Consider the following 25,912-nt stretch of genomic DNA (forward strand, 5'->3'; position numbering starts at 1 on the left):
GTCCGTGGTATATAAGTAACTGACTGAGAGCATCCTAACCTACAACATGGAAGCATAGTATGGGAATCTCACAATGAAAGAAAAGAACAGCCTGGCACAAATTGTCAATCAAGTCAGCAAGATCATTGTACAAAAACAAATTCTTCTCCAGGACTTTCATAAACAGGCAACAATAAAAAAGGCAATCCAGATCTATCAGTCCCCTCCAATCAGCATTCCAAATGCCAAAACTTCTGATGGGCACACATACTGTTAACCAGCACTGTATACAATGTGAATGTGAAATTTGTGCACTCAAAGATGCGTCTCTAACACTTACTCCACAGCTTCTGAGATCAGGATCTCCTCGCATACAGCTCAGCCATATAATGTCTAGATAAGTTCAGGGTTGCAGTGCATGTGAGAACACAGCCTGTGATAACATGCAAGCAGTGACATGTTATCTTTCTTAACTGTTCAGTGTACAGCTGATGTTATACTAGATTTAATTTGAACTGTGTAATTATTCTGTCCCGTTGGTTAAAATATATGAAAGTGTGCATGGGTACACAACAACCATAGAGAAATAGTGCTGAAGCAGAAGGAAATATTATATATATATATATATATATATATATATATATATAATAATATATATATATATATATATATATATATATATATATAAATAAAAGCTGTTCTTTTTCTTCTGTTTGTTTCAGCATTCACTTCATCAGTCACCGGGGCAACAACAGGTCTTGTTCGTATCCATCACTTCTTAGTGCCCTTTGGGAACAGTTTTTTAAAGCTGCACTTGTGTTTTTGTCACCTGTGTTGCACTTAAAAGTGTGTTGAGCTCCCTTCCATCCATCCATCCATGCATGTATCCATCCACTTGGGTAATATTAATCGATCTATCTATGCAACACAGAGTGACAATGCTTAAGTGGAGATGACTTTAAGTCAGAAAAGGGGTACATGGATGCCTTTATAAAAGCTTGAAATTTTAGTTTTTCTCTTGTATGTGTCAATTCAGTTCAATTCAATTTTATTTATATAGCACCAATAACAATACAAATGATCTCAAGACGCTTTACAAAAACCAGCCTGCAACCTCCAGAGCAAGTGTTAGAGTGGCAAGGAAAAACTCCCTTTTAACAGGAAGAAACCTTGAGCAGAACCCAGCTCATATGGACGGACCCATCTGCCGAAGAGGACAGGAGCCAGAGAAGAAAGAGGAGAGGACATGTCCTCAGTACATCGTCTCCCTGCAGCCTAGGCCTATAGCAGCATAACTAAGGGATGGTTAAGTCCAGCTCTAACTATAAGCTTTGTCAAAAAGGCAAGTCTTAAGCCTGACCTTAAACGTAGAGACTGTGCCTGCCTCCCGAACCCAAACTGGGAGCTGGTTCCATAGGAGAGGAGCCTGATAGCTGAAGGCTCTACCTCCCATTCTACTTTTACAAACTCTAGGAACCACAAGTAGACCTGCACTCTGAGATCGTAGTGATCTGTTGGGACAGCATGGTACTATGAGGTCTTTCATATATGGTGGAGCTAGGCCTTTCAGGGCCTTGTATGTAAGGAGGAGGATTTTAAATTCAATTCTAGATTTTAAAGGGAGCCAATGAAGAGAAGCTAATACTGGAGTAATATGATCTCTCTTGCTAATTCCTGTCAGTGCTCTTGCTGCAGCGTTTTGAATCAATTGGAGGCTTTCTAAAGAGCTATTTGGACAGCCAGACAGTAACGAGTTACAAAGAAAGGATTTTCCTAATTTTGACAATATTACGAATGTGAAAGAAAGCAGTCCTGGTCACCTGCTTTATGTGAGAATTAAAGGACATATCCTGGTCAAATATCATACATAAAACAATGAAAATAAACTCCTGTGGGATTTATCAAATGTGCATTCACTTTAAAATGTTTTCTTAGCCATCTGAATATGTTGTTGATTGCATGCAGCTTGAAGTGAATAAATGTGCAATGAACTTTTTACATTGTTACTTCACCTCACTACAATCTGCTTTTCTGTAATACACAGTAAGTTATTGTCAACTTATCAATACAAAAAATGAACAGGGGTGCATTGTCTGTTTAATCTGTCATCTCATCACATGCGATCCACAAGTCTTTGATTCAGCAACACTGATCCTGTGACTGTAAGGAGTCAGTCTTTTATGAAGTCACCATCTAAGAAAGGGTTCCAATGTTGGATAATGAGTTGAGTTCCTAGAAACTGGCTACTGTGTAATTTACATGGGTTTTGTTAGTATGTGAAAAAAAACACACAAAAACTGTTTCCTTTTGAATAAAGGGACACTACACTAAACTTTTCTTCGATTAATCATATTTTGTGCTCAAACTGCATTTTAGACGCTACCGCCACCCACTGTTAAAAGTAAATAGTACACTAAAGTGCAAGTTCCATGTCTGTTAGACATTCCATTACACCTTTAGAAAGTGCTGTGGCTGTAGTTTGGGCTTCCCTAGGTTAACAGTTAATCATTCAGCAGAATTTCACTGTTTAAATTGTCCTCTACTGAACAAACTTTAGAAATGTCTGGTGGCATCTCCCATCACCTTGAAAACCCAGGCCAAATGTGTTGCTGGGATTTGAGAGCAGACATAAAGCTGTTATTAGTCTCTCATGCAACATATGCTCTCACTGATCAGCTGCTGTCTATCAGTTGCAGAAACTCAGACCTCTTCTGCAACTCCTTCAGTTATCTCTAGAGGCAGTTGAATTCTCACGTGATGATTCAAACAGGCTTCGAACAGTTTCTACATTTTTTTTAGCTTTTAGTTTGTAACAGTAAAGTGAAACATCCATAAAAACATACCCTGTTAGCCCTAACTATAAAACCATAACCATGAGCTGTAAACCCTGCTAAGGCTAAAGCAACACGACCAGCTCTGTTTGGAAATACTTAACAATGCTTTGCACTGCACAACCTGAGACAGCTAGGCTGTACATTGACATGACGTTAAGTTGCACTCAACAACCCGATGATGATGCCAGAACATAGTCAGGGGTCCATAACATTTTAAAGAATAAATTGACAACTTGACATTAAGCGTTCCACTATTACTACCGTTAAATCAGAGTTTGGACTGATCCCACCAAGCTTTTTCTAAATGGGGAAAGTACTAACTTGAGCTATTCCATGTTTTCCTCAAATGCGAAAAATAATTAAAACATAAACACCATGTAACTTGTCACGTAGCCTGCTAACAGAATTGTTTTCAGGAATCTTGTTGAAGACTTGTTGAAACACACTCACTTAGTAGTTACTCAATTCGATCAATGTTTTTTTTTCTTCTAATGTTGCATTCCTGTTGCCTCTGTTACATATGGCACACAATGAGCAGTTGTATGTTACCAAGGATTTGAAGCACTGAATGGTTAAACAAAAATTCCCAACAAAGTCTCACCAAAAACGTTCAGGCTCTGTGATACAATGTTGTCAGGTGGACTGGCTGTCAACCAGAACTGGATTGATTTGCTTTGTATATACTGTAACCTCCTGGCAGATTACGACAGGATGTGTACTGTGCAGTTTTACCCAGTAGTGTAATAGTTATAAACCATTTACGCCAACGTTACTTCACAGTAACAAATGCCCCAATGTACCAATTATAGCTCTGCTGTAACATACGAAATAGGTAAGGTGAATAAAAACGCACAACATAGCACAATGTCATTCCATCCATCCATCCATCCATCCATCCATCCATCCATCCATCCATCCATCCATCCATCCATCCATCCACTTTTTTAAAACTTTTCTTTCCTATTGCTCCAAATATTAATGCCTTATTTTACCACTGAGCAGATGAAATAGTTAAACCCCAACTTTGGCAACATCTGTCATGCTACGCTCAGCAGGGCTTGGACACCCTCTCTTTGACCAAGTCATAGTGAACTGTTTGTTGTAATGTAATGCAATGGCTCATTAGTACAACCCTAAACCTAACCCTCCGATTTCATCATATCATCTTTCATTACAAAATTAGTCAGTCAGGTCAAACAGCCATGACACTAAGACAGATTCTGGAACTGGCTGCTGTATTGCCAGTGAGTCACACATAAAGCCCTACCCACAGGAAGATCATTTTGTGAAAAAAAAAAAAAAAAAAAAAAAAAAAAAAACAATGTATTTGGAGTACATTTTTAGGGCATACACTAAAAGAAAACTCCCTGACCAGTGATCTTCTCCTGTCCACACCTTAATCGGGGATTCTGTATATCTTGCAAAAAATTAGAACAAATAGTTACAAGCACTGTTTCTACATGTGCTTTAAGTTGTTTGATATCCTGTGTTGTCTTTCCAGCTGAGCTCAATTTTATCTCCACCGGCACAATGCCAAGTCTCAGCGGTTTACACATGCCATACAATAATAATGTCCATTCATACCCACACACAAAACATCACCACACACACACACGCGCACACACAGGAGCACAGGAGCGACCTTGAATCTATTTACCAACCCAGGCGCACTATCAGAAAATAGGCTTTCAGGTAACACTGGCCATGGACTCTGGTCAAGGCCATCACACACAGACACACCACACGCATACACGGTATGTGTGGAATCCTATTTTCTAGAGATATGCCAGTAAGATAAGAACTTAAATTATATAAACAAATAAAAATCTAGTAAAACAATTCTAGTTTGTATTACAGATACTGCATCGTAACAGTATCTGTTATAATTCTGTTACAATTCCTTCAAAGGGATTATAACATACAGTCCTATTAAACATTCTGAAATGTAACTGTTGCAGATACAGTTACAATGCTCATCATGTTGCACAATGCTAAATAAAGTTCACTTACAATTTGTATGTGACCCAGCTCACTCACGTGATGTAATCACCATTCCACAGAATCCGCCTCTGGGCCCACCCTAAAAAACTAAGCAGGTATAAAAACCTGCTGCATGCAGAATGTGATCGCACAACTGACACTGCACACTGACACACACAGATAGTGTGCTCACACATTGTGCGGCTGCAGGCAACAGCATTTTGAATTTGTTGTCTCTCCAGGAACGTAATGCAGCAACTTTAATACACATTCTCCGGGACTGGTGATTTTCAGTAAAACAGATTCTTGCCAGTGTGGAGCACCACTCACTGTCTGTGAGCCTCCTGTTGTGTTGGATCTTCATCTCATCATCCTTGACATCATCAACATGATTTTAAGCATTGCTCTTATCTGGGCTGTAGTAGTGGGATTTTGCTGCCTCCTGTGGCTCGCCTTGGGGATAAGACACAGGTAAGACTAGAATGGACACATAGGATGGATTTTTAGCATTTAAGTAACATTTGTGTACTCTACATGTACTTCTAAACATTATTTGATTATTCATTTTTCATAGTTGAATATACACCATTGCCAGATTTTTTTCAGGTATCCAACAATGCTAAGGATAGTTAGTTAAATGTAGCCACATATGAATAGTAACCAGTGAAAGTATTGTATATCTTTAAAGGTTATATTATATAAACATGACAAAGTTAATTCAATAGGGGGGCTATCACTAGTTTGGTGTTAGCCTGTGCTGTTGTTAGGAGCTGATTATGTGTTTATTTTTATTTTTTTATGATGAATGGATGAATATGTCCATGAATGGATATGTCATAAATAATTGTCTTGTTTACAAAAAGTGAGTGCAATTGAAGCTGTTATGTAACTACACCAACTGTGGAAAATGGTTTGTAATGTTTTGTAAATGTTATGGTTGTTGGGAGGACCTCAGTTAACTAACAATGACAGGGGATTGTTTTCCCCTGTCTTTTTCTACTTGGAAAAGAAACAAAATGTGAAGAGCACACTTGACTGTCCTCTGTGAAAGACAGCTACTGAGTGCTTTTGATTTTTCAAACGTCAATCTGACAACAGGGGAAAAAAATAATGGACAAGAAAAAGAATCAATTACACAGTCAGCATCCTACAGTAGTTCATGGCCCTGACCATGAACCACAAAGTTAGTGAATGGCCTCTTGTCCTTATCTATAAACATAAGACCACTGGGCGGGACTTGGAACTCCAGCATTCCTTTTATTTTAGATTACCAGATGAATCCAAAGGCTATTTCGAGGGTTCCAACAGTTCTCCCATGTTTTAGACAGCCCCCTAATCTAACAGAATTGTGTGGAATCTGGAAGGCTGTTTTGGGGAATTCAGATGAGAGTGATATTTAGGAGATGCTTAGTTCCTGAGTTGGCTAAAGGTTGAATTGCAGTTGCTGATTGTGATTTGGTGGGTCAGTTACAAAGTGAGCTACAAATTAATAGTAACAAATTAATGTACAAAACTATTTCTCAAATCAGTATGTATGTATTTCTTGCCAATGCCTTTAGGCAACCCCGTGAGCCTGCAGTGGAAAACGGCTTCATCCCCTACTTGGGTTGTGCTCTGCAGTTTGGGGCCAACCCCCTCCAATTCCTCCGCAGCCGCCAGAAGAAGTATGGACACATTTTCACCTGCAAGATTGCTGGCCAGTACATCCACTTCCTCTGTGACCCCTTCTCCTACCATTCAGTCATCAGACAGGGGAGACATCTAGACTGGAGGAAATTCCATTTTGCTACGTCTGTCAAGGTACACCTATCTAATTCTAACTTTTATGATCTGTATAATGCTCTTTAAATAATTTATTGTTTTCATGTTTTTAGTATGTCCTCATATGACCCTAAACACCTTCTTTCTTCCATCACCAGGCATTTGGCCATGACAGCTTCGACCCTCGCCACGGCCACACCACGGAGAACCTCCACCAAACCTTTCTGAAAACCTTGCAGGGTGAAGCTCTCCCCTCCCTGATAGAGACAATGGTGGGCCACCTTCAGGATGTCATGCTGAAATCTGACACACTCAGGCCCAGCAAAAACCACTGGGAGGTGGATGGCATCTTTGCTTTCTGCTACAAGGTCAGCAACTGCACTTTATATGGAAAGCATTAAAATAAATGGAAGAGGTAGTTTGGGCATGCTTTGCATTTACAGAGCCTATGCTCTAAATTTGAGCTCAGGTCCAAACAAGAATCTATTTCCATTTCAGGTGATGTTTGAGTCTGGTTACTTGACTCTGTTTGGTAAAGAGCTTGGTGACGATAAGTGTAAGGCTCGGGAGGCAGCTCAGAAAGCCCTAGTGCTCAATGCTTTGGAGAACTTCAAAGAATTTGACAAGATCTTCCCGGCACTTGTGGCTGGCTTACCCATTCATGTTTTCAAAAGTGCCTACAGCGCCAGAGAGGTTAGTGGTCTTTTTATTGACTATTTGTTACTATTTTATGCCGGCATTTTAGTTATATAATATTCATTTGAAACTGAATGTCTTTTCTTATCGTTTTAATGTCCAGAACCTAGCAAAGACTATGCATGCTGAAAATTTGTCCAAGAGGGAGAACGTGTCTGATTTGATCTCTATGAGGATGATCCTGAATGATTCCTTATCTACCTTCAATGACGTGAGCAAAGCCAGGACCCACGTTGCTTTGCTTTGGGCTTCACAGGCAAACACCTTGCCTGCTACTTTCTGGAGTCTTTTTTATATGATCAGGTATGCTGATAGTTCGTCTGATGTAGACTACGTTTGTTCTCAGGGGGAAAAAAACAACAACAAAAGAACTAAAATGAAGCCACCCACAAAGGTTGGCTCAACCTACTGTGCTGTAATAGAGCTCTGTAAGGCCTGGATAAAGATAACTTGATCTGGTTCATTTCTGTGCTTGTTCTTTGAATCACACTTTAATTATGGCTTTGATTGAGGGAACTAGGTGTCAGATTAGGTTGATCAGTCATATACAACAGATGGAAGAGCTACTCTGCAATTCAGTGCAAAGGCAATTTTTACTTGATGTTTGTCTTGACTAAATAAGTTGAAAATACAGGTGTGAGTGATGCTGTAACATAAAAAAAGAGAAGTCCTCTTGTATTTTTAAAGGGTGGTTAGAAAGGCAGCTTTTCACCATAATGCCACTAATTCAAATCCCCTCTGGGTACATGACTGGGATGTTTTGTGTGAGTGTTTAATCTGATATCAGTAAACTAAGTAAGAAGTTCTTGTATCTGTCTGTTTATAGGAGTCCAGATGCAATGAAAGCAGCTCAGCAAGAAGTACAGAAAGTTCTGCAGGCTGCAGGTTTGACAGTTTCCCCCAATGACCCCAACCTGAACCTGACCAGGGACCAGCTTGACAACATGCCTGTTTTGGGTAAGAATAAATCAATTCCTGGGAACAGAAGTTTTGTGTACAACTACTATTGGTCTGTGTTCACAATTTCATCACAAGTTTATCCTTTTAAATGCAGTAAAGGAATGCAGAATGTTATAAAACTCTATATGTTTGTCTGTCTACTTTCCTTCTATAGACAGCATCATAAAAGAAGCCATGCGTCTTTCCAGTGCTTCAATGAATGTCCGCGTTGCCAAGGAAGACTTCTTGCTTCATCTTGACAACCAAGAATCTTACCACATTAGGAAAGATGATGTCATAGCCCTGTATCCACCCATGCTGCACTATGATCCAGAAATCTATGAAGATCCCTATGTAAGATGTCACTGCAATCATTAATTTATAACTGAGAAAATAATCTGCACCAGGAATAATACTGACCTCCCTCTCTTTCTATGTTTCTTCTTCATCTTACAGGAGTATAAGTTTGACCGTTTTCTTGATGAGAATGGACAGGAGAAAACCACTTTTTATCGAAGCGGCCGGCGACTTCGTTACTTTTACATGCCTTTTGGCTCTGGGGTCACCAAATGCCCTGGTAGATTTTTCGCTGTGTATGAGATCAAGCAGTTCCTGGCTCTGGTGCTGTCTTACTTTGACATGGAACTATTGGATCCTGCTATCAAAGTTCCCCCTCTAGACCAGTCCCGTGCTGGTCTAGGAATCCTCCAGCCTACCTATGATGTGGACTTCAGGTATAAGCTGAAATCAAGCCAGTAGACTCTTGTCTTGCCAGACAGTGACAAAAGTACATATTGTACATAGTGTATGTTTAACAGTGTTATTGAAGTTGACTCAGTGTATGTAAATAGTTTGAATTATATGTGTATATATGTAGTTTATATAGTTTGTTATAATTTGTTGCTGAAGAATTTTTTTTTCTTTTTTAATTGGGGGTTGGATGTTTACCAATAAATGATAACTACACAGCAAATTGAGAAGAGTTGAATTCTTGGTGTTAAACTAGACATACAGTACACTAGTAGAGTTAATCCATGACAATTAACTCTCAGTCGATAAATAGCTGTTGTCAAAACCGAGTGTAAAAAGGAAGTGTCACTAAATCAAACCTCTAGGTGTAAATGTTTAAATATTAACTCCGAACTTCTTACTCTAAACTCTGATCCTATATTTAACACCTCATTTTGCAGCGGTGAGCCACAAAAACTCGTTGCGCTGTTACTAACCAGCCGAACACCTGCTTAATGAGCTAGAGGTTAGCATGGTTAGCATGCATGCCTGGCCTCACTGTAACATAGAAAGTGAGTAACAGCAGTAAACGGTACGTTTGGCTTGACGTTTTGTCTGAGTGAGACGAGTCATGCACTAACCATAGATATAAAACGTGATAAGATGATGCTAATGGTTCGGAGTTGCTAGCTAGCGTGCTACAGTGGTGCTAACACTACATTGTGCCTTACTGTTGCATGTTCTAATATTTGGGGTGCAAGTTTGAAAATAATTTTTTTTGAACTGCCAAACATGGCTGCCTTTTTATTTAAGTAAAGTTAATTTTCCAAGTATTTTTTGTAGGATTATATAAGAATTATATTGACACCTTTTAAGTGTTATGGGGGTAACACTTGTAGTCCTCTGAGAGAGTTAATTTCTAACTCTGGTTGGTGTTAGGCAGTGTGTTAAATTTAACTACAAGAAGAGTCAAATTTACACTAACTTGTAAAGGTACCAACACTCGAAAAAGTGTTAAATTAACACTCTGAGGTGTGGACCCATATAGACACTTTAAAAGTGTTAAGATCAACTCTTACAGTGTTAATTTGGGTATGCTGACTTTACTGTGTATGATGGTAGACATTCATGTGAATTTACTTTCTGCATGTTTCCATAATCTGTAACTAAAGCTGGAGACCCTGAAGGCAAAGTTACTGTTAATGAGCAAAGCTCTTTTACCTACACTCTTGACCATCTGAAGGTTTTTGACTAAACCAAAGTGCAACCCACGTGAGTTGTGAGCGATGCTGTACAAACAGATAATAAATCGATATATTTGTACAGATTGCTCTGTCGGCTGTTTTCTGATGTCTCTACATGTGGATCTCAGTCCCAATGCATGCATGTCCTTTGGAGACTTTAGTTCATTAATTCACAGTTGTGCAGTTCAAAGCAGGCACTTTGAATGCTGGAAAGAATGTGGCATTATATTAATTCTGAAAAAGCTCACATAGCCTGGATATTACTAGATTAGCAATTTATAAAAAAAGCTCTCTGACATATTAAAACAGCACAACCCCAGATTTCTTTTCAGCTGTAGCCAGGCTGAGAAAGAGTCACAGCTCTGTTGAGCCATCTATTCTTTCAGCCCTCAGGAGTAATGATTTCATGAGCATTTTTGCTGATAAAATTGTTGACATTAGAGATAAAATTCAACCCTTCTGACAGCTGTCAAAGATACAAGTACAGTGGTATTAAAAACTTCTGTAAAACCTAATCAAAATCAAACAGTCCTTTCTCAGCTCACTTCAATAATTACAGCATCTTAAACATCAACTTGTCTACTAGACCCCATCAAGAAGATTTTTTCCACCAATTAATACCTCCATATTAAAACAGATACATGCATCTTAATTAACAAGATAAGTGTCTCAGTCATGTTGTAATACCGTAAGTATTGCTGTTATTAAATCTTTACTTTAAAAAATAGACAGCTATAGACCAATTTCCAACATTTCTTTTATTTCTAAAAGTCAAAAAAAAACAAACAAGTCAAGTCAAACAAAAGAAACGTTGTTTCTAGACAGTTGTGTGACCATTTAAACAGGGCTGGTTTGTTTGACGTGTTTCAGTCAGGTTTTAGAGTTCATCATAGCACAGACACAGCTCAAGTTACCAATGACTGCCTCAGACAATGGACTTGTCTTTGTACTTGTCCTCTCAGATCTTAGTGCTGTATTTGACACTATTGATCACAGTATTCTACTACAGAGACTTGAAAGTGTGATCAAGATTACAGAAAATGTGACAGGTCTGATTTTTTTTTTTTCCAGAAAATTTGCTATTGACGCTATACAAATAAATTTGAACTGAATTTCAATATTTCTTTATTTTTTCCAAAAGAAAGAAAATGGTTTGCATATTTCGTGTAAACATGTCTATGTATGTAAAATGCATAGTTAGAAGTGGTGAATATAAAATATAGCCTACAGTAAAAAAATAAAAAATAAATAAATAAATAGTGGTGAGTGATAAGATAATATACTGATTTGAACTTACAATAGCACCAGTTGTTTTTCCAAGATAATCAGCAGGTGGATTATTCCAGATGTTGCAGAAAGTACGTCAGTTCGTCTGTTTGATACAGTTCATCTCAGTGTCATGTGTTTCTTCATTAAATAATGGATTTACTACATGTTGTAGTCACAGGACTCATCAGCGTGTTCGTTAATTCTTCTGGAAAAAACACTAAAACAACTTATTTCTGTCAATTTACCTAAGGTTAGGTTACCTAGGTTTTTTCTTAGAAGTAAGATGATGACAAATGACAAATGACAAATGAAAGGATGTGAGCAATTTGGACAGTCAGGGTATGTACAAAATTGGAATGTTTCTGTGGTGGTCCCGGCGCATTCCAAGGCTTAATACTTGTCCAAGGAAGCAAAAATGGCGACAACGTCATGGGCGGCCAAGGCTCAGTGATGCCCCCTTGAGGGCTGATCCAACACACATGCTCCTGCTCAACCTCAACTGCTGAGAGGGTTAATGTTGTGACCAACTGATTGCGCAGTTTAATCAAAGTCAGCAAAGTCATCAAAAAATTGTCAAAAATAAATTGTCAAAAATATCATAAGTGGCTCGGTGGTTAGCACCAATGCCTCTCAGTTAGAAGGTCCGGGTTCGAGTCCAGCTCGGGCCTTTCTGTGTGGAGTTTGCATGTTCTCCCTGTGTCTGGGTTTCCTCTGGGTAATCCGGTTTGATCCTACCTCCAAAGACATTCTTGTTAGGCTAATTGGTGACTCTAAATTGACCCTAGGTGTGAATGTGAGTGCGAATGGTTGTTTGTCTCAGTGTAAGCCCTGCGATAGACTGGCAGCCTGGGTGCGCCTCAGGTGAACCCTGCCTCTCGCCTAATGACAGCTGGGATAGGCTCCAACAACCCTCGCGACCCTAGTGAGGATAAGTGCCAGTAGAAGATGAGAGGAGATGTTATATATGTACATCTGACTAAAGAATTTAATTATGATGCAAGTATAACATAACAGATGTATGTTACATGAGAAAATGAATATAAATAAGAGCATAGGGGCATAAAGCGAGTGAGTGTACTTCTATCAACGGTGACTTAGCTGGTATAATGATATTTGGAATAATGACCATGCACTTGCAAAGTGTATTCCCTGCCACAAAGCAAAAATAGCACAAAAAACAACATACAGTCTGCCCTTTTATTTACAGAGGAAGTCCACTGTTGTTTGGTTTGTCCAGACTGTTGTCTAGATGCAGCCCCTAAGCAACCTTCAATAACCCCATTAGCTTGTAGTAACCTCTGCAGATCTGCAGACCAGACACAGACAGCTCCTCATTTACTGGAAGGAAGCCGGGTAACGCACCTGACTCAATAACACAAGGGTAATATGTGTTTTGATAACGAACCACCACTTATCATTTTTGTGCAGACTTAGAGAAGACTTGTGTTTAACCCTTCATAGGGCACTCACGGAAATGCTTGGAAATTCTAAATTTCAACCCTAGAATGTTATTATAGGGTATAAGAATACTTTTTACTTTTGTGAAAATGTAATCTTTTTTTATTTTCTTAGAGAAAATCAATATTAATGAATTTACCATATCTGGTTCCTTGTCTTTAAGTGGTAAACAAATGTAAACATGTATTTAGAAGAAGAACAGAAGTGCTGATTCAGGCACATACACGCTATCACATTGGACAACATTAGGACACTTATTTGTGTTACCTTAAGAAGCAGTTATGCTCAGTGTTCATGCATAGGTGGACCTTGAAGACCACATTTGATCTGTGAATGTTTCCTTGATCTGGGTGAAAACCACTTGTTTCTAAGGCCACGTCCACATGCATGCGTATAAATGTAAGACTTACAAGCAGTATAAGTAACAAAAGGCGCAATTCAGGAAAGATCTGTATAGATTGTACACACGGAAACACCAGGGTGGCGTTTAGGGATTTATTTCCCCTGGGGGCCAGTTTCAAAAATTAGCGTATACAGACACTTGAAATGAACTTACAACAAAAAACTTTGCCATATACTCCTAAAACCCATCTCTACGTGGACAGGACCTAAACCTCACTGAAAGGCACACGGATGCAATTTAAAATGTATACTGAAGTTACCAAATATGGTTCCGTACCCCATAAAGGGTTAATGTGCAGACTGAAATGTGAGTTCCTATTATTTATTTAGTTTCAGGTTTGTGTTAAGACAGATGACATTTTATGTTGTTTATTTATTCTTCTGACAGTACTGGGTGTGCAAGTATTGCTCATCACCACACGTCATAAGCTGACTTGCATAATGACATCAGGTAGCCTTTCAGCGAGGCAATGTGTAACACCAGTCATGAGTAGTGATGTGCGGATCAGTACTGAAATAGCAATGCCTGCGATACCAGATCTTTATGCTCTAAAACCGATTCTCAAATCAAGTATATCATTAGGAGGAACACAGTGGAAAGCAACTAAACTATTGAGTTATGGAAATACAATAGATGCTGTGAAACACAAACTCAAGTTAAACCACAAAAAAGAATACAGAGAGCACTGTCAGAATTAAGATGCAAGTTTTAATTTTTACAGTAGTTCTTAATAATTAAACAATAATTTAGTTTAAGAATCAAGACTCAAGAGTCTTCATGGTCATTATGAGAACATAACAAAACTTTGCAGAGACCCCAAACTGTGAATTGTCACTCCTTGGCCTGAAAAACGCTGAAGACCTCAGCTCTAGAAGAGAGACTCTTAACTAGCCAGAGTGGCTGGATGGGTCTGATGTGCTGAAGAACTAGATTTCCAATATATTTTATACACAAAATTAGTCTGTGAAGAATAGGTCTGTGTGTAAGGAGATGCATCACACAGGTGTGTAGCCTGTCACAGCTCTTCACGCAACAGCTCACCGCTTCCTTCTTGTTCCCCTTCTCCCTGCAAATCCTGACAAGCCTTCAGAAAATGAACAAAAATGTTGTTTCATGAATGCATTTAAAAATGGCTAGTAGGATCACTTACAATACCCACCGCATTTGATGTGACTACTTCATAATAACTCAACTTGTGTTTTTCTTGGTAAATGCTTTTAATTTGACGTTGCAGCAGAGGGAAAAGTTTAGTCTTCATCATTAAATATCTGGTATTTAAAGTATGTTGTGTCAGCCACTGCGTTATTTTATAAGGTGCATTTAAGTGACCTCTAGTAACCCCATTAGATTATAGCAACCTCTGCAGTGCTGGATAAAGCCAGCTAACTTCAGAGTTAGGATGCAGAGTAATGAACCAAACTGAACTCACAAGACAGACATGGGTGATGTGACAACAAATGAACAGTTGTTGATTTTCTTACACTTCCATTCTATTATACTTAAAATCCATTATACTACTGACACATTAGTACAACTGTGAAGAGTCATGTCTCGTGCGGACTGAAAAGCCTGTCCTAAAAAGCATTACTTAAAGTCATTCACGTAGTACTCTGAACAGCAACAAGTGCAGGACTTAATACGTGTGTTTTGTGTTGTGTTCATAAGACAGAGAGCTAAGCTGATCTGAAGAGAAAAGTGTGCAGTGAAAATGTGTACCTGTGCTTTATAATGAAAACCAAATGTAACATCAGATAAGTCTAATTATGTGTGGGATGTTTGTAAGTAACACTCAACAGTGTTTTTGAGGTAAGCCTAATGGCAGATAGAATCTGCTTAATGTTATTTTTTTTAGGCATTTAGGGCCTTCCATAACAGCACAGTACACACATTTTAGTACCTGTGCAACCAAAATAAAGAACAGCCTGCCCTTATCTGTTGTAGGAGGCCTCCGTTTTGCCTGGTCTGTCCAGTCTGTTGTTGCATCCCTAACCTAGGTGCACATCATGCCTATTATCTTTAAGCTCATGATGGGCTGGCAGTCTCCTGCTGCTCTAGATATTCATCACCGGGTCCTTGTACTTCCTGTTGTAGAGCAAGCATTGCTCTACAACATTGTGACAGAGCCAACAATGTGACACATTCTTAAGTTGAAAGGAGTGTAGAGACAGACAAAAAGTCCACTTCCTCAATGTTCCTTATTGTAACTTAACACAGCATGTTCTCTGCTAATGTTGCCTTAGAGACCTTAGATCATCCAGCTGGGTCAACAATCATGGCCGCAACTGAGCTTAAAAGAAACTACGTTGTCATGTTCATGAGTAGATGTATTTGGAGACATGAAGCGGACAGACTGGGATCACCAGTGTAGAATGTCAGGAAAATATAGTCAGGTAATCTCTCTCTTTCACCACACAAGCATGTGTGATGTTTGTATTCCTGGTACTAGAATGCGATTGACAACATCACACAACTACAAAAACAAAATGCAAACTATAACTGAGAGTGTGGGTCTGAGGATGAAACAGGTTTTTGATTAATATGGTTTAAATAAAGGTTAATGTAACAACATTTAGCCAATACAAGTTCATAATAGCTGTACTGGGGTCATTTTTAGTAACCTCCAATAACCCATTAGCTTGTAGTAACCTCTGCAGATCTGCAGCCCAGACACAGACAGCTCCTCGTGTACTGGAAGGAAGCCGGGTAACGCACCTGACTCAGTAACACAAGGGTGATGTGTGTGTTTTGATGACAGTCTGAATTTTTTTGTGTCTCTGAAGTGTTTAGTTATCAGGATGGAAAAGGGGTCAGCATGTTCCAGTGTCCCAGTGATAATATCAATGTTTCTGTCAGCGTACGTCACTAAGGACTCTAACTGCATGTGTGGTATTCTTTAGTCTGTTGCAATAAACTGGTCTTGTACTTATGGAACACTTTTGTGCCTATTTGTACGGAAATAATTTTACACTCATGTGACACATCTACTCATTCTTTCATATGAGCACACTCACAGTCACAAACCATGTGGGAATCACTGTGGGTTCAGTGTCAGTGTTCAAAGACACATCGCCACAGGGCGCCAGTGCCACTAACCACTAACCCTCTGGTTCATGGATAACCGTCTCTAAATACTGAGCCACAGCTGTCCAAAGAACAGATAAAAAACTTTGTTAACAGAAATCAGTGGCCTGGGGGCTTTGTTTTAAAAAAATACCTCGACCTGAGATTAGAGGTTAATGCAGGTCAAACGATGTCAGTGTGAGTCTGTGAGAGCATCTTTATTTTAGAATAGATATGAGATTAGATATTTTTATCACACTACATCTGTACATGTGATATATGAGGCGATTAAAATAAATGTTTTTCTTCTGGAAACTGCCTAATTCAAATCACAATCATGTGAAACCCCGGCTGACACACACATTCAGCTAGAATGTAAACACATCCTCATTTGTCAGTATGTCCATCCTTCCATTATGGGTGCAGAGCATGTGGATAAGCTTTTTCTTGATAAATATGGGATGTTATTAAGGTGATTGGAAAATGTCTTGATTAATAAAGCATTTTTCTTTAAATGAGGTGACACAGTTTAGCTTCACCCTGATGCAGATGCACGTGCAGCTGTATATGCCTCTTGTCCCTTTGTTTGACGTCTGTACAAAGAGGGAACAAGTGCAAACATGTTGTTGAGACATATCTGGATAAACTAGAAAAACCTCCACTGATTAACCTGAGCCACAGGTTCTAGCGGCTCAAACACATACAGAAAACCATACCCGCCAATGCTGCAAAAGCTCTCTACATCCACATTTCAGCACTGATAGATTAGATAGGGCAATGCTGAATTTTACCCTGGAGGACTGTCCTTTTTCTTTATGTCTCTCGCTACACACACACACATATATATATATATATATATATTAAAACAATTACTTCACTTTGTATAAATATTTTGCCAGATGCAATTCACAGTCAGTACACACTTGAAGGTTTAAAGCCATTTGTTTTTTTTTTACCAAGGCTATAACAGAAATATTGTGTCATCTAGTGGTGAATGTGGTCCAGTTCAGATGTTCTATCACAGCAGTATTTATGTTTTTACTTTTGTCAAACAATCTTCAGAGTTGTGGCTTGATTCTAATTATTACACTACTTTCACATGACGCTGTGGCAGTAAAGACACTGGATTCCCAACCTAAAAGCATTTATCTATTTACAAAGAACACCCGTTTTGCCAGTTATATCAGGTTGTCTACTTTATTTTTCATTTGTGGCAACTAAAAACCCTACAGCTAAACAACAATCAGCAGCTTGCTGTTCTGTGAAAGGTATTGGAGCAGGCAGTGAGTTAATGTTTTTCTGTGGCCAGACATCCCATCAGTAAAGAGCTGAAAATACAGCTGGAAATACCAATAGTTTTTTTATGTCTTGGCTGCTGTTTCATATAGTCACAAAGCCAGTGAGGCAAAACACACTCAGGGATAAATCATCACTTTTCAGAAATACTGTCTATGGGTTGCACAGCTGTTAATATATAAGAAATACAGAATTTTTTACCAGAGTTTGCTGAATTGCTGGTTTATCAAGTACTTAGGTGAGTGGGGACAATAAAAGTATGGGTCATCCTGGGTTTTAAGGATTTTTTTCTCTTTGTAGCTCGCACAGGCATTAGGTTAGCTTTGATGACAAAGTAGCTATAGCTTGGCAAATGGCCATGCATGACTTTTGTTTGCCCATGAAGTTCATGTTGCACCTTGAAGTCAGATAAGAGAGAGATACGCCTCTGTGAGTGTCCAAGTTTGTCAAAGCATCTGCATCATGATTTGTTGGCCCTGGGTTGTGTTGTGTTATGGTGCAGACAACGAGAGCAACCACTATCACAGTATGTTCTTATTCTGCCTTGCACAGACACATTAAAATATATAACACCAACAAAATATTGATTTGTTTTGGATACCATTGAAACCGTGTAGGATGGCTCTAACAGTGATGAGTCATGGTACGCTAAAGGATCTTCACAATTGCACAACATTTTTTTTCCACTTGAAATACTCCAAGCGTAACTGGTTCCTCCTACAAGAATAGCACAGCCATGATTGGATGAAGCCAATCTTGTTTATACTGAATAAACCTCTACGCAAATGTATTTTGCCTCATGGATGCAGTGCTGTGACAACCAGTTCAGCACTTACTTTGAGGAACCAACATAAGACACCGAATCTTCACTGTGGCTTAACCGTTAATCCTTGAAGGAAAGAAGAAGCCCCTGGTTTTTCTACTTTATTCTGCTGCGCACGCAGGTCCATCATAACAACAAACAACGTGAAGGATATTTATTGTTTTGTTTTTTTGGGAGATTGAACTTTTTTTTTAGAACTAGGATTTTCCTTTTTTGACTTTAACTGTGAGTTTCAGACCCAATACCGTTTAGACTCTTAGACTCTTGGATTGATAATCATGTCTTTCTATCATCACACATTTGGTATTACACCGATCAGCTACAACTTTAAAGCCACTGTCAGGAGAAGTGAATAATATTAACTATCTTGAGACAGCTGGGAAACTTTTGGTCCCAGCATTCATTCATTCTGGCATTCATTCATGTGGATGTTACTTAGACATGTACCACCTAGACCACCTAGACCAGACCACACACCCCATAGTGATGATACTCCTTGATGGCATCAGTTATCCCCAGCAGGATGCAGCCTGACACAGACACACACACACACACAAAAACATGAAGAGCAGCACAAGGTGTTGACCTGGCCTCCAAATTCACTAAATCCCAAATTGATCAAGTATCTGTAAGTTCAACCACAGAGGCCTCTCCCCTCAACCCATAGGACCCAAAGTGTATATGCAAATTTTTATTTTAGAATGTTACTGGGTGGGTGTGTTTTCTTTGGTGAGGGAAAACAATAAGAGGTCTTAAAACCAACCTGAGTCCTGCAGGCTCCAACAGATAAACTATGCTGAGGTTAAGGGTTGTTTTTGTTGGAGTGTGACAGACGCTGGCTTGCTTTGATGGGTGAGTGTGATAGTGGGTCAGAAGTTAAATCAGTAGTTACGGGTTTAATGTCATGGACCATGTTTTTTAACTTTCATTTATGATGTTGTCTCTTTTTGTTTGTTTCACTGAAGTTTTGCATATTAACACCAGCTTCCCCTCCAGTCTGTACCATATTGTTCTGTTGCAAACCAAATAAGTGATTTCAAATGAGCTCAAAGATTGAAATATTATGATATAACTAATAACGTTTTAAATGTGTGCTGATTTAACTGCACCAACACCCACACATCATTCACCAGCTAACCAGCCTTACCACTTTCTGCGCCAAAGTTCACCAGAAATTATGTACTCATGACTAAACCATATGTCACCACCATAAAAGATAACATAAAAATAAAGAAAAAGAAGTAAGGCTAACTACCTAACTAACCATATACTGAATGTATACAGTCTATGTGGCAGTCTAACAGTTAATGGGTTAGGGGAGTAAAAGTTAAAATATATAATCAAGAATTAGAGAGGCTGAAAAAAGTCTTGGGGATATGGTTTGATGAAAGAATTACATTGGCTGTACATACATTCTACTGTTACATCCAATACGCAGCTGCATCAAATAATTCTATGGATAAAGTAGTGGCAGCATTTTTTGTTCCTGAATTCCAGGTCAAAATAGGGAAAATGATCTACAGGGGAAATGATTGCATTGTTGTCGGCAGTTCAATGGATTTAGGACATAAGACCACTGAGGACTATCATTTGCTCAGATTTCAGTTCAGCATTACTCAGTTTACAGTTCATTCCATATCAGATTAAGTGGTAATGAAATGGCAGATAAGCTCACAAAGGGTTCAAATTGCAAACAAAAACGGATCAAACTGAATTAAATGTATGTGTTTTTAAGTGTTAGTAAAACAGAAATCAAGAGCTTTATTAAACACAAAATGAAGAAATGATGGCAAAGGGAATGGGAGAAAGACAGGACAGGACGGTGGTTTTACAGAGTGCTATATGTTCTATACTGTTCTTCTGTGTTTTTTTATACTGCCTCTGCTGTTTTCTACTATGATTTTTGTAAATATAAAGTGTCTTTGAGTACCTTTTAAAAACGCTCTATAAATAAAATAAAATATGAATGGGGCTAACTGTAGCGTTACCTCATTCCAAAAGAGGGCAGTAATGCCACAGCGTCAGTTTTCGTAAAACCTCGAAGAAGAAAGAGGACAAGTACTTCCAGAGAGGCTAAGAGCTCAGTGAGTAGCTAACAAGCTAACAATGATTTCTCTGAAAGTCCTCTGTAGGTTACGGCCTCGTATTTCCCCCTCTTTTTTGAGTAATATTCAGTTTACGGTCGCCCGACATGCCGCGCAGTGTTCCAGAGGTCTGAGTAGGAACCAACTAACCTCATATACTGTCAGAAGGTCGTCTCCCGTTGCGAGCAAGGTATTTACCAGGCACCACGCATTGACAAACACAGAGACGTGGGTGGTAAAGTCGGCATGACAATACTTTACTCTATAGGGTTAAGCTTCACGAATTAGGCCAAAACTACTGAAAACAGTCCAGGTAGCACAGATACATCTGCAGGACTGTAGGCTCGTACTAATACAAGAGCTAGCCATTATTTTTTATAAATACGATAAATAAAAGAAACGACGACACTTAAAACACTTGGCGATTTACGTAACCTAAGGTCAATTTGAACGTGTTAGACTTTAATATACTTTAGTCTACTCCTACGCCGGAGACCGAAGATTGAAACGTGCTAGAAGCATGTCGCAATGCAAATGCTGAGCTATGCACCTATAAACATTCTAATCCTATATTTTTCAGTAAATGGTCTTTTATTTATATAGCGCTTTTCTACATATTGGTACATTGCATAGACTGTAAATAAAGATGGGCTTCGACTGCTCCTCAAAGTGAAACCAAAGCAAGTAGCGCTCCCCCTGGTGTCTGGCTGCAGTATAGGTCATAAGCTCCACCCAAAAACCAAATACAGATCAAATACATTTGTTCAGGGATGGTTTCTGTCGTTCTAGGTAGTTAATATAGCAACTACTAATATAGCAATATGATACTAATGTATATTCAAGTGTCTATTTTTCTTAAGTTTCTTTTTAATTAGCTTTTTGTCACCATGAAAACTGGATGTGACATTATGATCACTCGTTAAGATATTGGTTCAGTGTCTTGGTCAAGGACACTTCTTCCACCAGAAGTGGAACCACTAACCTTCTGGCTCGTCAATAAACGGCATGACAAACCACAAATTCAGTGTTCAATGTACACACTCAGCCCAAAAGAAAGACTAATAGGCAGTTTATACTTGTGTGTTAAGTTGACACAGCTGTGATTGGTCTGATTAGTTGTTGCTTGTTTCCGCTTTAGTATTTCCGACTCTTTCTCCAACTCTCAATTTTCCAGTTGATGGTTTTGAATCAATAAAGATGTAACACATTGAGGAAAGGTTAACTGAGAAGGTTAGGAGATGCAAACATTTGTATGACTTGTCTTAAGTGAAGTTTCATTAGACGTTTCTGTCACCATTTTTAAAAGTGAAGCAGGAAGCAGAAACAAAATTTAACCCAACTGGCAGAAGAGACACAGTGCTGACTAGTATCTGGGTGGTGTTGTCACAGAGTGAGTTATGTGACACAGGCTGTGTGTGTAGATTATCTTGACTAGGTGCTGCAGTACTCTAAAAGCACTTTGATGTTTTCTCGTGTTTTGCGCTAAATGGATATATCTCTCCCCTGCAACGACTTTATATGTATAAATCGACTAGGAAGAGACTGGTTTAAAATACTGTGTAACAACTGAATTTTTTCCTGTACTTCATACTTCACAACTGAATTTTAGCCAGACTATGTAAAAACCTATGCTTCCCAGCTTTTATAATGTGTTTTTCTTTTATTTCTTTGAGGAGGTGCAGTCCCACCGTCCATCCATCCGTTGTCTCTCCACGGAGCCCCACACAGAGGATGGGAACCTTATTTACTCTGGCAGCCTGGGAATTGCTGTTAGAGGTAAGTTACCTTCACCTTTGTTACATTTGAATTTCTTTCACGTTGTTGTGTATAGCTTATCTTGCTGGGTGTAAAAGAATACTTACATTAACAACACATTCTCTTGGTCATGTTCTTTGTATAAACTTTGCTTCTTATGGATATCAAATATTCAACCGCATTGAACTTGAATGTGATTCCTGAAAGATGAGGTCATTCAGTCAATCTATGGTAAACATGCTTTTATTGGAGGAATCTGTGCTTCCCACACAATGTTAATACTAGGGTGGGCAGCCAGGGTCTAATTTACTCCACCGTGGTCTCACAATGAATCAGAAATATTTTTCCACATTCTAAACAAAATTGTACTTGCGTTGGGTTTTTCCTATTGCTCCTGAGCGCATCTCTCTCGTTAGTTAAATTAGTCTGTATTTCTGTACTATACAGGCCGCTACTATTTACTTGCTAAGTCCAGTATCCTCATTTTTACAGTCATTTAAAGACGGTGTGACATAAAAACACATGATTTTATTCTATGTGAAGACATTTAATTTTAATAATTGTGATAACACCATAGTAGATATTAAAGAACTTTTGTTAGGACAGTAGAATTTTACTATAATGTTACATGTATGATTTATTTATATCCCAATATGTCAGAATCATACTTTATTGTTCCTAGGCGGAAATTTGCTTTTCAGTCCGAATACATGGCACATATAAGAAGATCATAAATGTTAACATGAGAGACAAAACGACACGACATGGCTGTGGGGATATGTTTACATAGATTATAGTAGAAGTAAGTTTATACAACACTTCTTCTGAGAATGTCACCACCGACATCCAGTTCCTAACATTACATTTCACAACACTACACTAAATATTGAAATGCTTAAATCAGTGGGCTTTAATCTTGGTCACCATTGCTTAACCTTATTCTGCAATAGTAATTTAGAGACTATTACTGCCACCCACAGATAATCCTCATAAAAAGATGAAATGAACAAGTCATTTAGAACTGAAGAAGCGATTTGAATCAAACTCAAGCAGCAGATAAGTTTAGGAAGCTTGGGATACAAACAGTTATGTGATATTCTTTATTTACCACACAAAATACACAAAAAACACTAAAACAAGCTTCATTGCTTCTGAAGCATCCGCATCTCTCAACTCTGAGAAAGATGGGTTCGATGAGGGTGTAGGAATCACTTTTTGGGTATATTTTGCTCTCAAGTTCATCAATACAATTGCTGTAAAACACCATCTGTTTGAAAATTACTAGTAACATATGAGCTTCACTCATCCAGGTCATGGGATTTGCCGTGAATAGCTTTCCAAAGGGTGAGCAGAAAATAAGAAGTTACTGTCTGTGGAAGATGGCTCAGGACGTATGACTCAGACAATATATGAGAGAGAACGTTCATTAAGAAACAAAACCAGTTGATGGCCAACTCTGTCACGTCATACACACAATTGTACTTACCAATAGAAGCACACAGCAGCATATTAAAACTATTTCTTGAGAGCAAATCTAACTTCAATAGTGCAAGCTTCAAAGCATCTGACACAGGCATGGAAGGTGCTGTGCATTTGAACCCTTGTATGGTTTGTTATTGAATACAATATGCTATGATATAAAGGCTCTCTGGATTGTCGCAGGAGTTGTTTCAGGTCACTGGAGGAGAAGAGCAATCAGTGATTGGTGTGTAGTACAGACTTGTTGTGGACAGTTTTATGAGGCCGTAGTAACTATTAAGATGTGTTTGCTATATAACACATATATGTTACTATATAATGGTAACTTGAAAGTCTTTAAAGAGATGGTGAAATGTTACCAAACATGTATGGGCTAAACTGTATTCTTATTAATAATGGTGTGTCTGTCTGCAATAATCTGCAATGAAATAAAACTTTTAAGCGTCTATAGATTGATCGGAAAGACAAATTGAAAAGAAAATGAAATAATTACAACTGTGACATATTCACATATTCAGAGACATGGAAGACCTAGCCAAGTATTTATATCAGACTCCAAATCAGCATTTTGTGACATTCTTTGCAAGTGCATTGTGGAGGTTTATTCTATGACCATTATTCTGCAAATGTTGTCTTTTATCAGGGGTGAAGCTGTTCTCTTACACCACCAGTGGAGCCAGCCTCCTCATCATGCCTCAAATCCTCCTGAAAACGGGACTAGGAATCCAGGGCTTCGCTCTGCAGGTAGCTTTCTGTGGATTCATCGGGTTCTTCACCTTCCTCACCCCTGTCCTCCTCCATGTCCTCACCAAGGGCTACGTGGTCCGTCTCTACCACGACCCTGACAGGGACACATACACTGCCATCACTTACAACGTCTTCCTCGCTGAAAAAAAGACTGTGTTTCACCAGAGCCAGGTCAAGGTCCCAGCCGTCAGCAAGATGTTCACCACCTTCTATGCCAACAAAACTGGGCTCCTTGTAAACCCGGACCTGTTCCTCATCCCACATGACTACAATCACCTGATGGGCTATGATAAGCCCTTCAGCTTCACTACAGATGAAATAGATCAACCAGACAAGAGCTGAAAGACTGACAGCAAGTGAGTATAATGTTAGTGTGCTGATCATACCCAGTCCAAGGTGCATCGAATATATCTTCTTCTGCTAGGAGGAAACATCCACTGACATCAAGACCACCAAAATCATTTCTGTACTTCATATGCATTTGTCTGTATATTGATGGTTATTTAATGTTAATAAATTTAAAGCATTGTGTTATTCTTTTTTTGGTCATTGCTGTGTACATTCTTAATTTGCAGAAAGGATACAAACAAATAATTTCATACTACTGTCTCAATAGAGGTAATAAAATTATCAGAAGATCTTGTGGAAGATGACAGCATCTAAACTGATGTTACATGCAGAGAAAACATGGCTTATTTCAACCAGGAAAAAAAACAGTGTTGGTCTGGGTACATGGTTATAATCTAGACAGAGAGACAGCGGGCAGAGACAACTGATGATTTGGGGCAGGTAAACACATACTTCACTTATATCGCATCGACATGTTGCACAGTATGCTTCCAAAACCTCTAAGAATCGTTTCTAAATATTTTTTTCTGTTAATAAAAGGATGGCAAGTATTTTTTTAGTCTGTCTTTATCAGAATTTGAATATAATAACAGTTATTTGGATTTAATAATGTTCAGAGTTTCAGCTGACATAGAGAAAGAATTACATGATGTATGCTTCTCAACAAATGGCTTAAGTAAAATATTTAGTGGAAAATACATTTATATCCAGTCTGAAGGAAGGTTTAAGTTGCCATGTAGTTTCTGTTCTTCTGGTCCTTTTAGAAGTTTGGGGATTTCAGAAATAATAAAAAATTAAAAAATCATCCTGAACTCATGAATGAAGGATTTTGCTAAGTGTAGAATCGCATTGCTTTATTTTTCTTCTGCAGGATCAAACTGAATGTTATAATAATAATTCATTGGTTTTATATAGTGCTTTGACATTTTAGCGCTTACAATTGAATGCATTATACATTTACTCACACAGTCACATCCTGGTGGTGGTAAACACCTCCTGAGCTATGTTGTCTCTGTAGATGGAAGAAG

At 38.6% G+C, this 25,912-nt stretch overlaps 2 protein-coding genes across 2 annotated transcripts; both read left to right on the forward strand.

Moving 5' to 3' along the window:
• Positions 1-4,954: 4,954 nt before the first annotated feature.
• Positions 4,955-9,162, forward strand: LOC125010184 (cytochrome P450 7A1). Its single transcript, XM_047588568.1, has 8 exons — positions 4,955-5,264; positions 6,353-6,593; positions 6,713-6,922; positions 7,053-7,247; positions 7,354-7,553; positions 8,077-8,207; positions 8,365-8,543; positions 8,646-9,162. The coding sequence occupies exons 1-8, from the start codon at positions 5,182-5,184 to the stop codon at positions 8,946-8,948; spliced, it is 1,542 nt and encodes a 513-aa protein (XP_047444524.1). The 5' UTR covers positions 4,955-5,181; the 3' UTR covers positions 8,949-9,162.
• Positions 9,163-18,266: 9,104 nt separating this feature from the next.
• On the forward strand, positions 18,267-25,070 carry tmem70 (transmembrane protein 70). The gene is made up of 4 exons (XM_047590680.1): positions 18,267-18,291; positions 20,473-20,555; positions 22,229-22,331; positions 24,433-25,070. The coding sequence occupies exons 1-4, from the start codon at positions 18,267-18,269 to the stop codon at positions 24,876-24,878; spliced, it is 657 nt and encodes a 218-aa protein (XP_047446636.1). The 3' UTR covers positions 24,879-25,070.
• Positions 25,071-25,912: the final 842 nt, after the last annotated feature.

The sequence above is a fragment of the Mugil cephalus genome, chromosome 7 (assembly GCF_022458985.1).
Source record: "Mugil cephalus isolate CIBA_MC_2020 chromosome 7, CIBA_Mcephalus_1.1, whole genome shotgun sequence".
In the NCBI taxonomy this organism is placed as follows: Eukaryota; Metazoa; Chordata; class Actinopteri; order Mugiliformes; family Mugilidae; genus Mugil; species Mugil cephalus.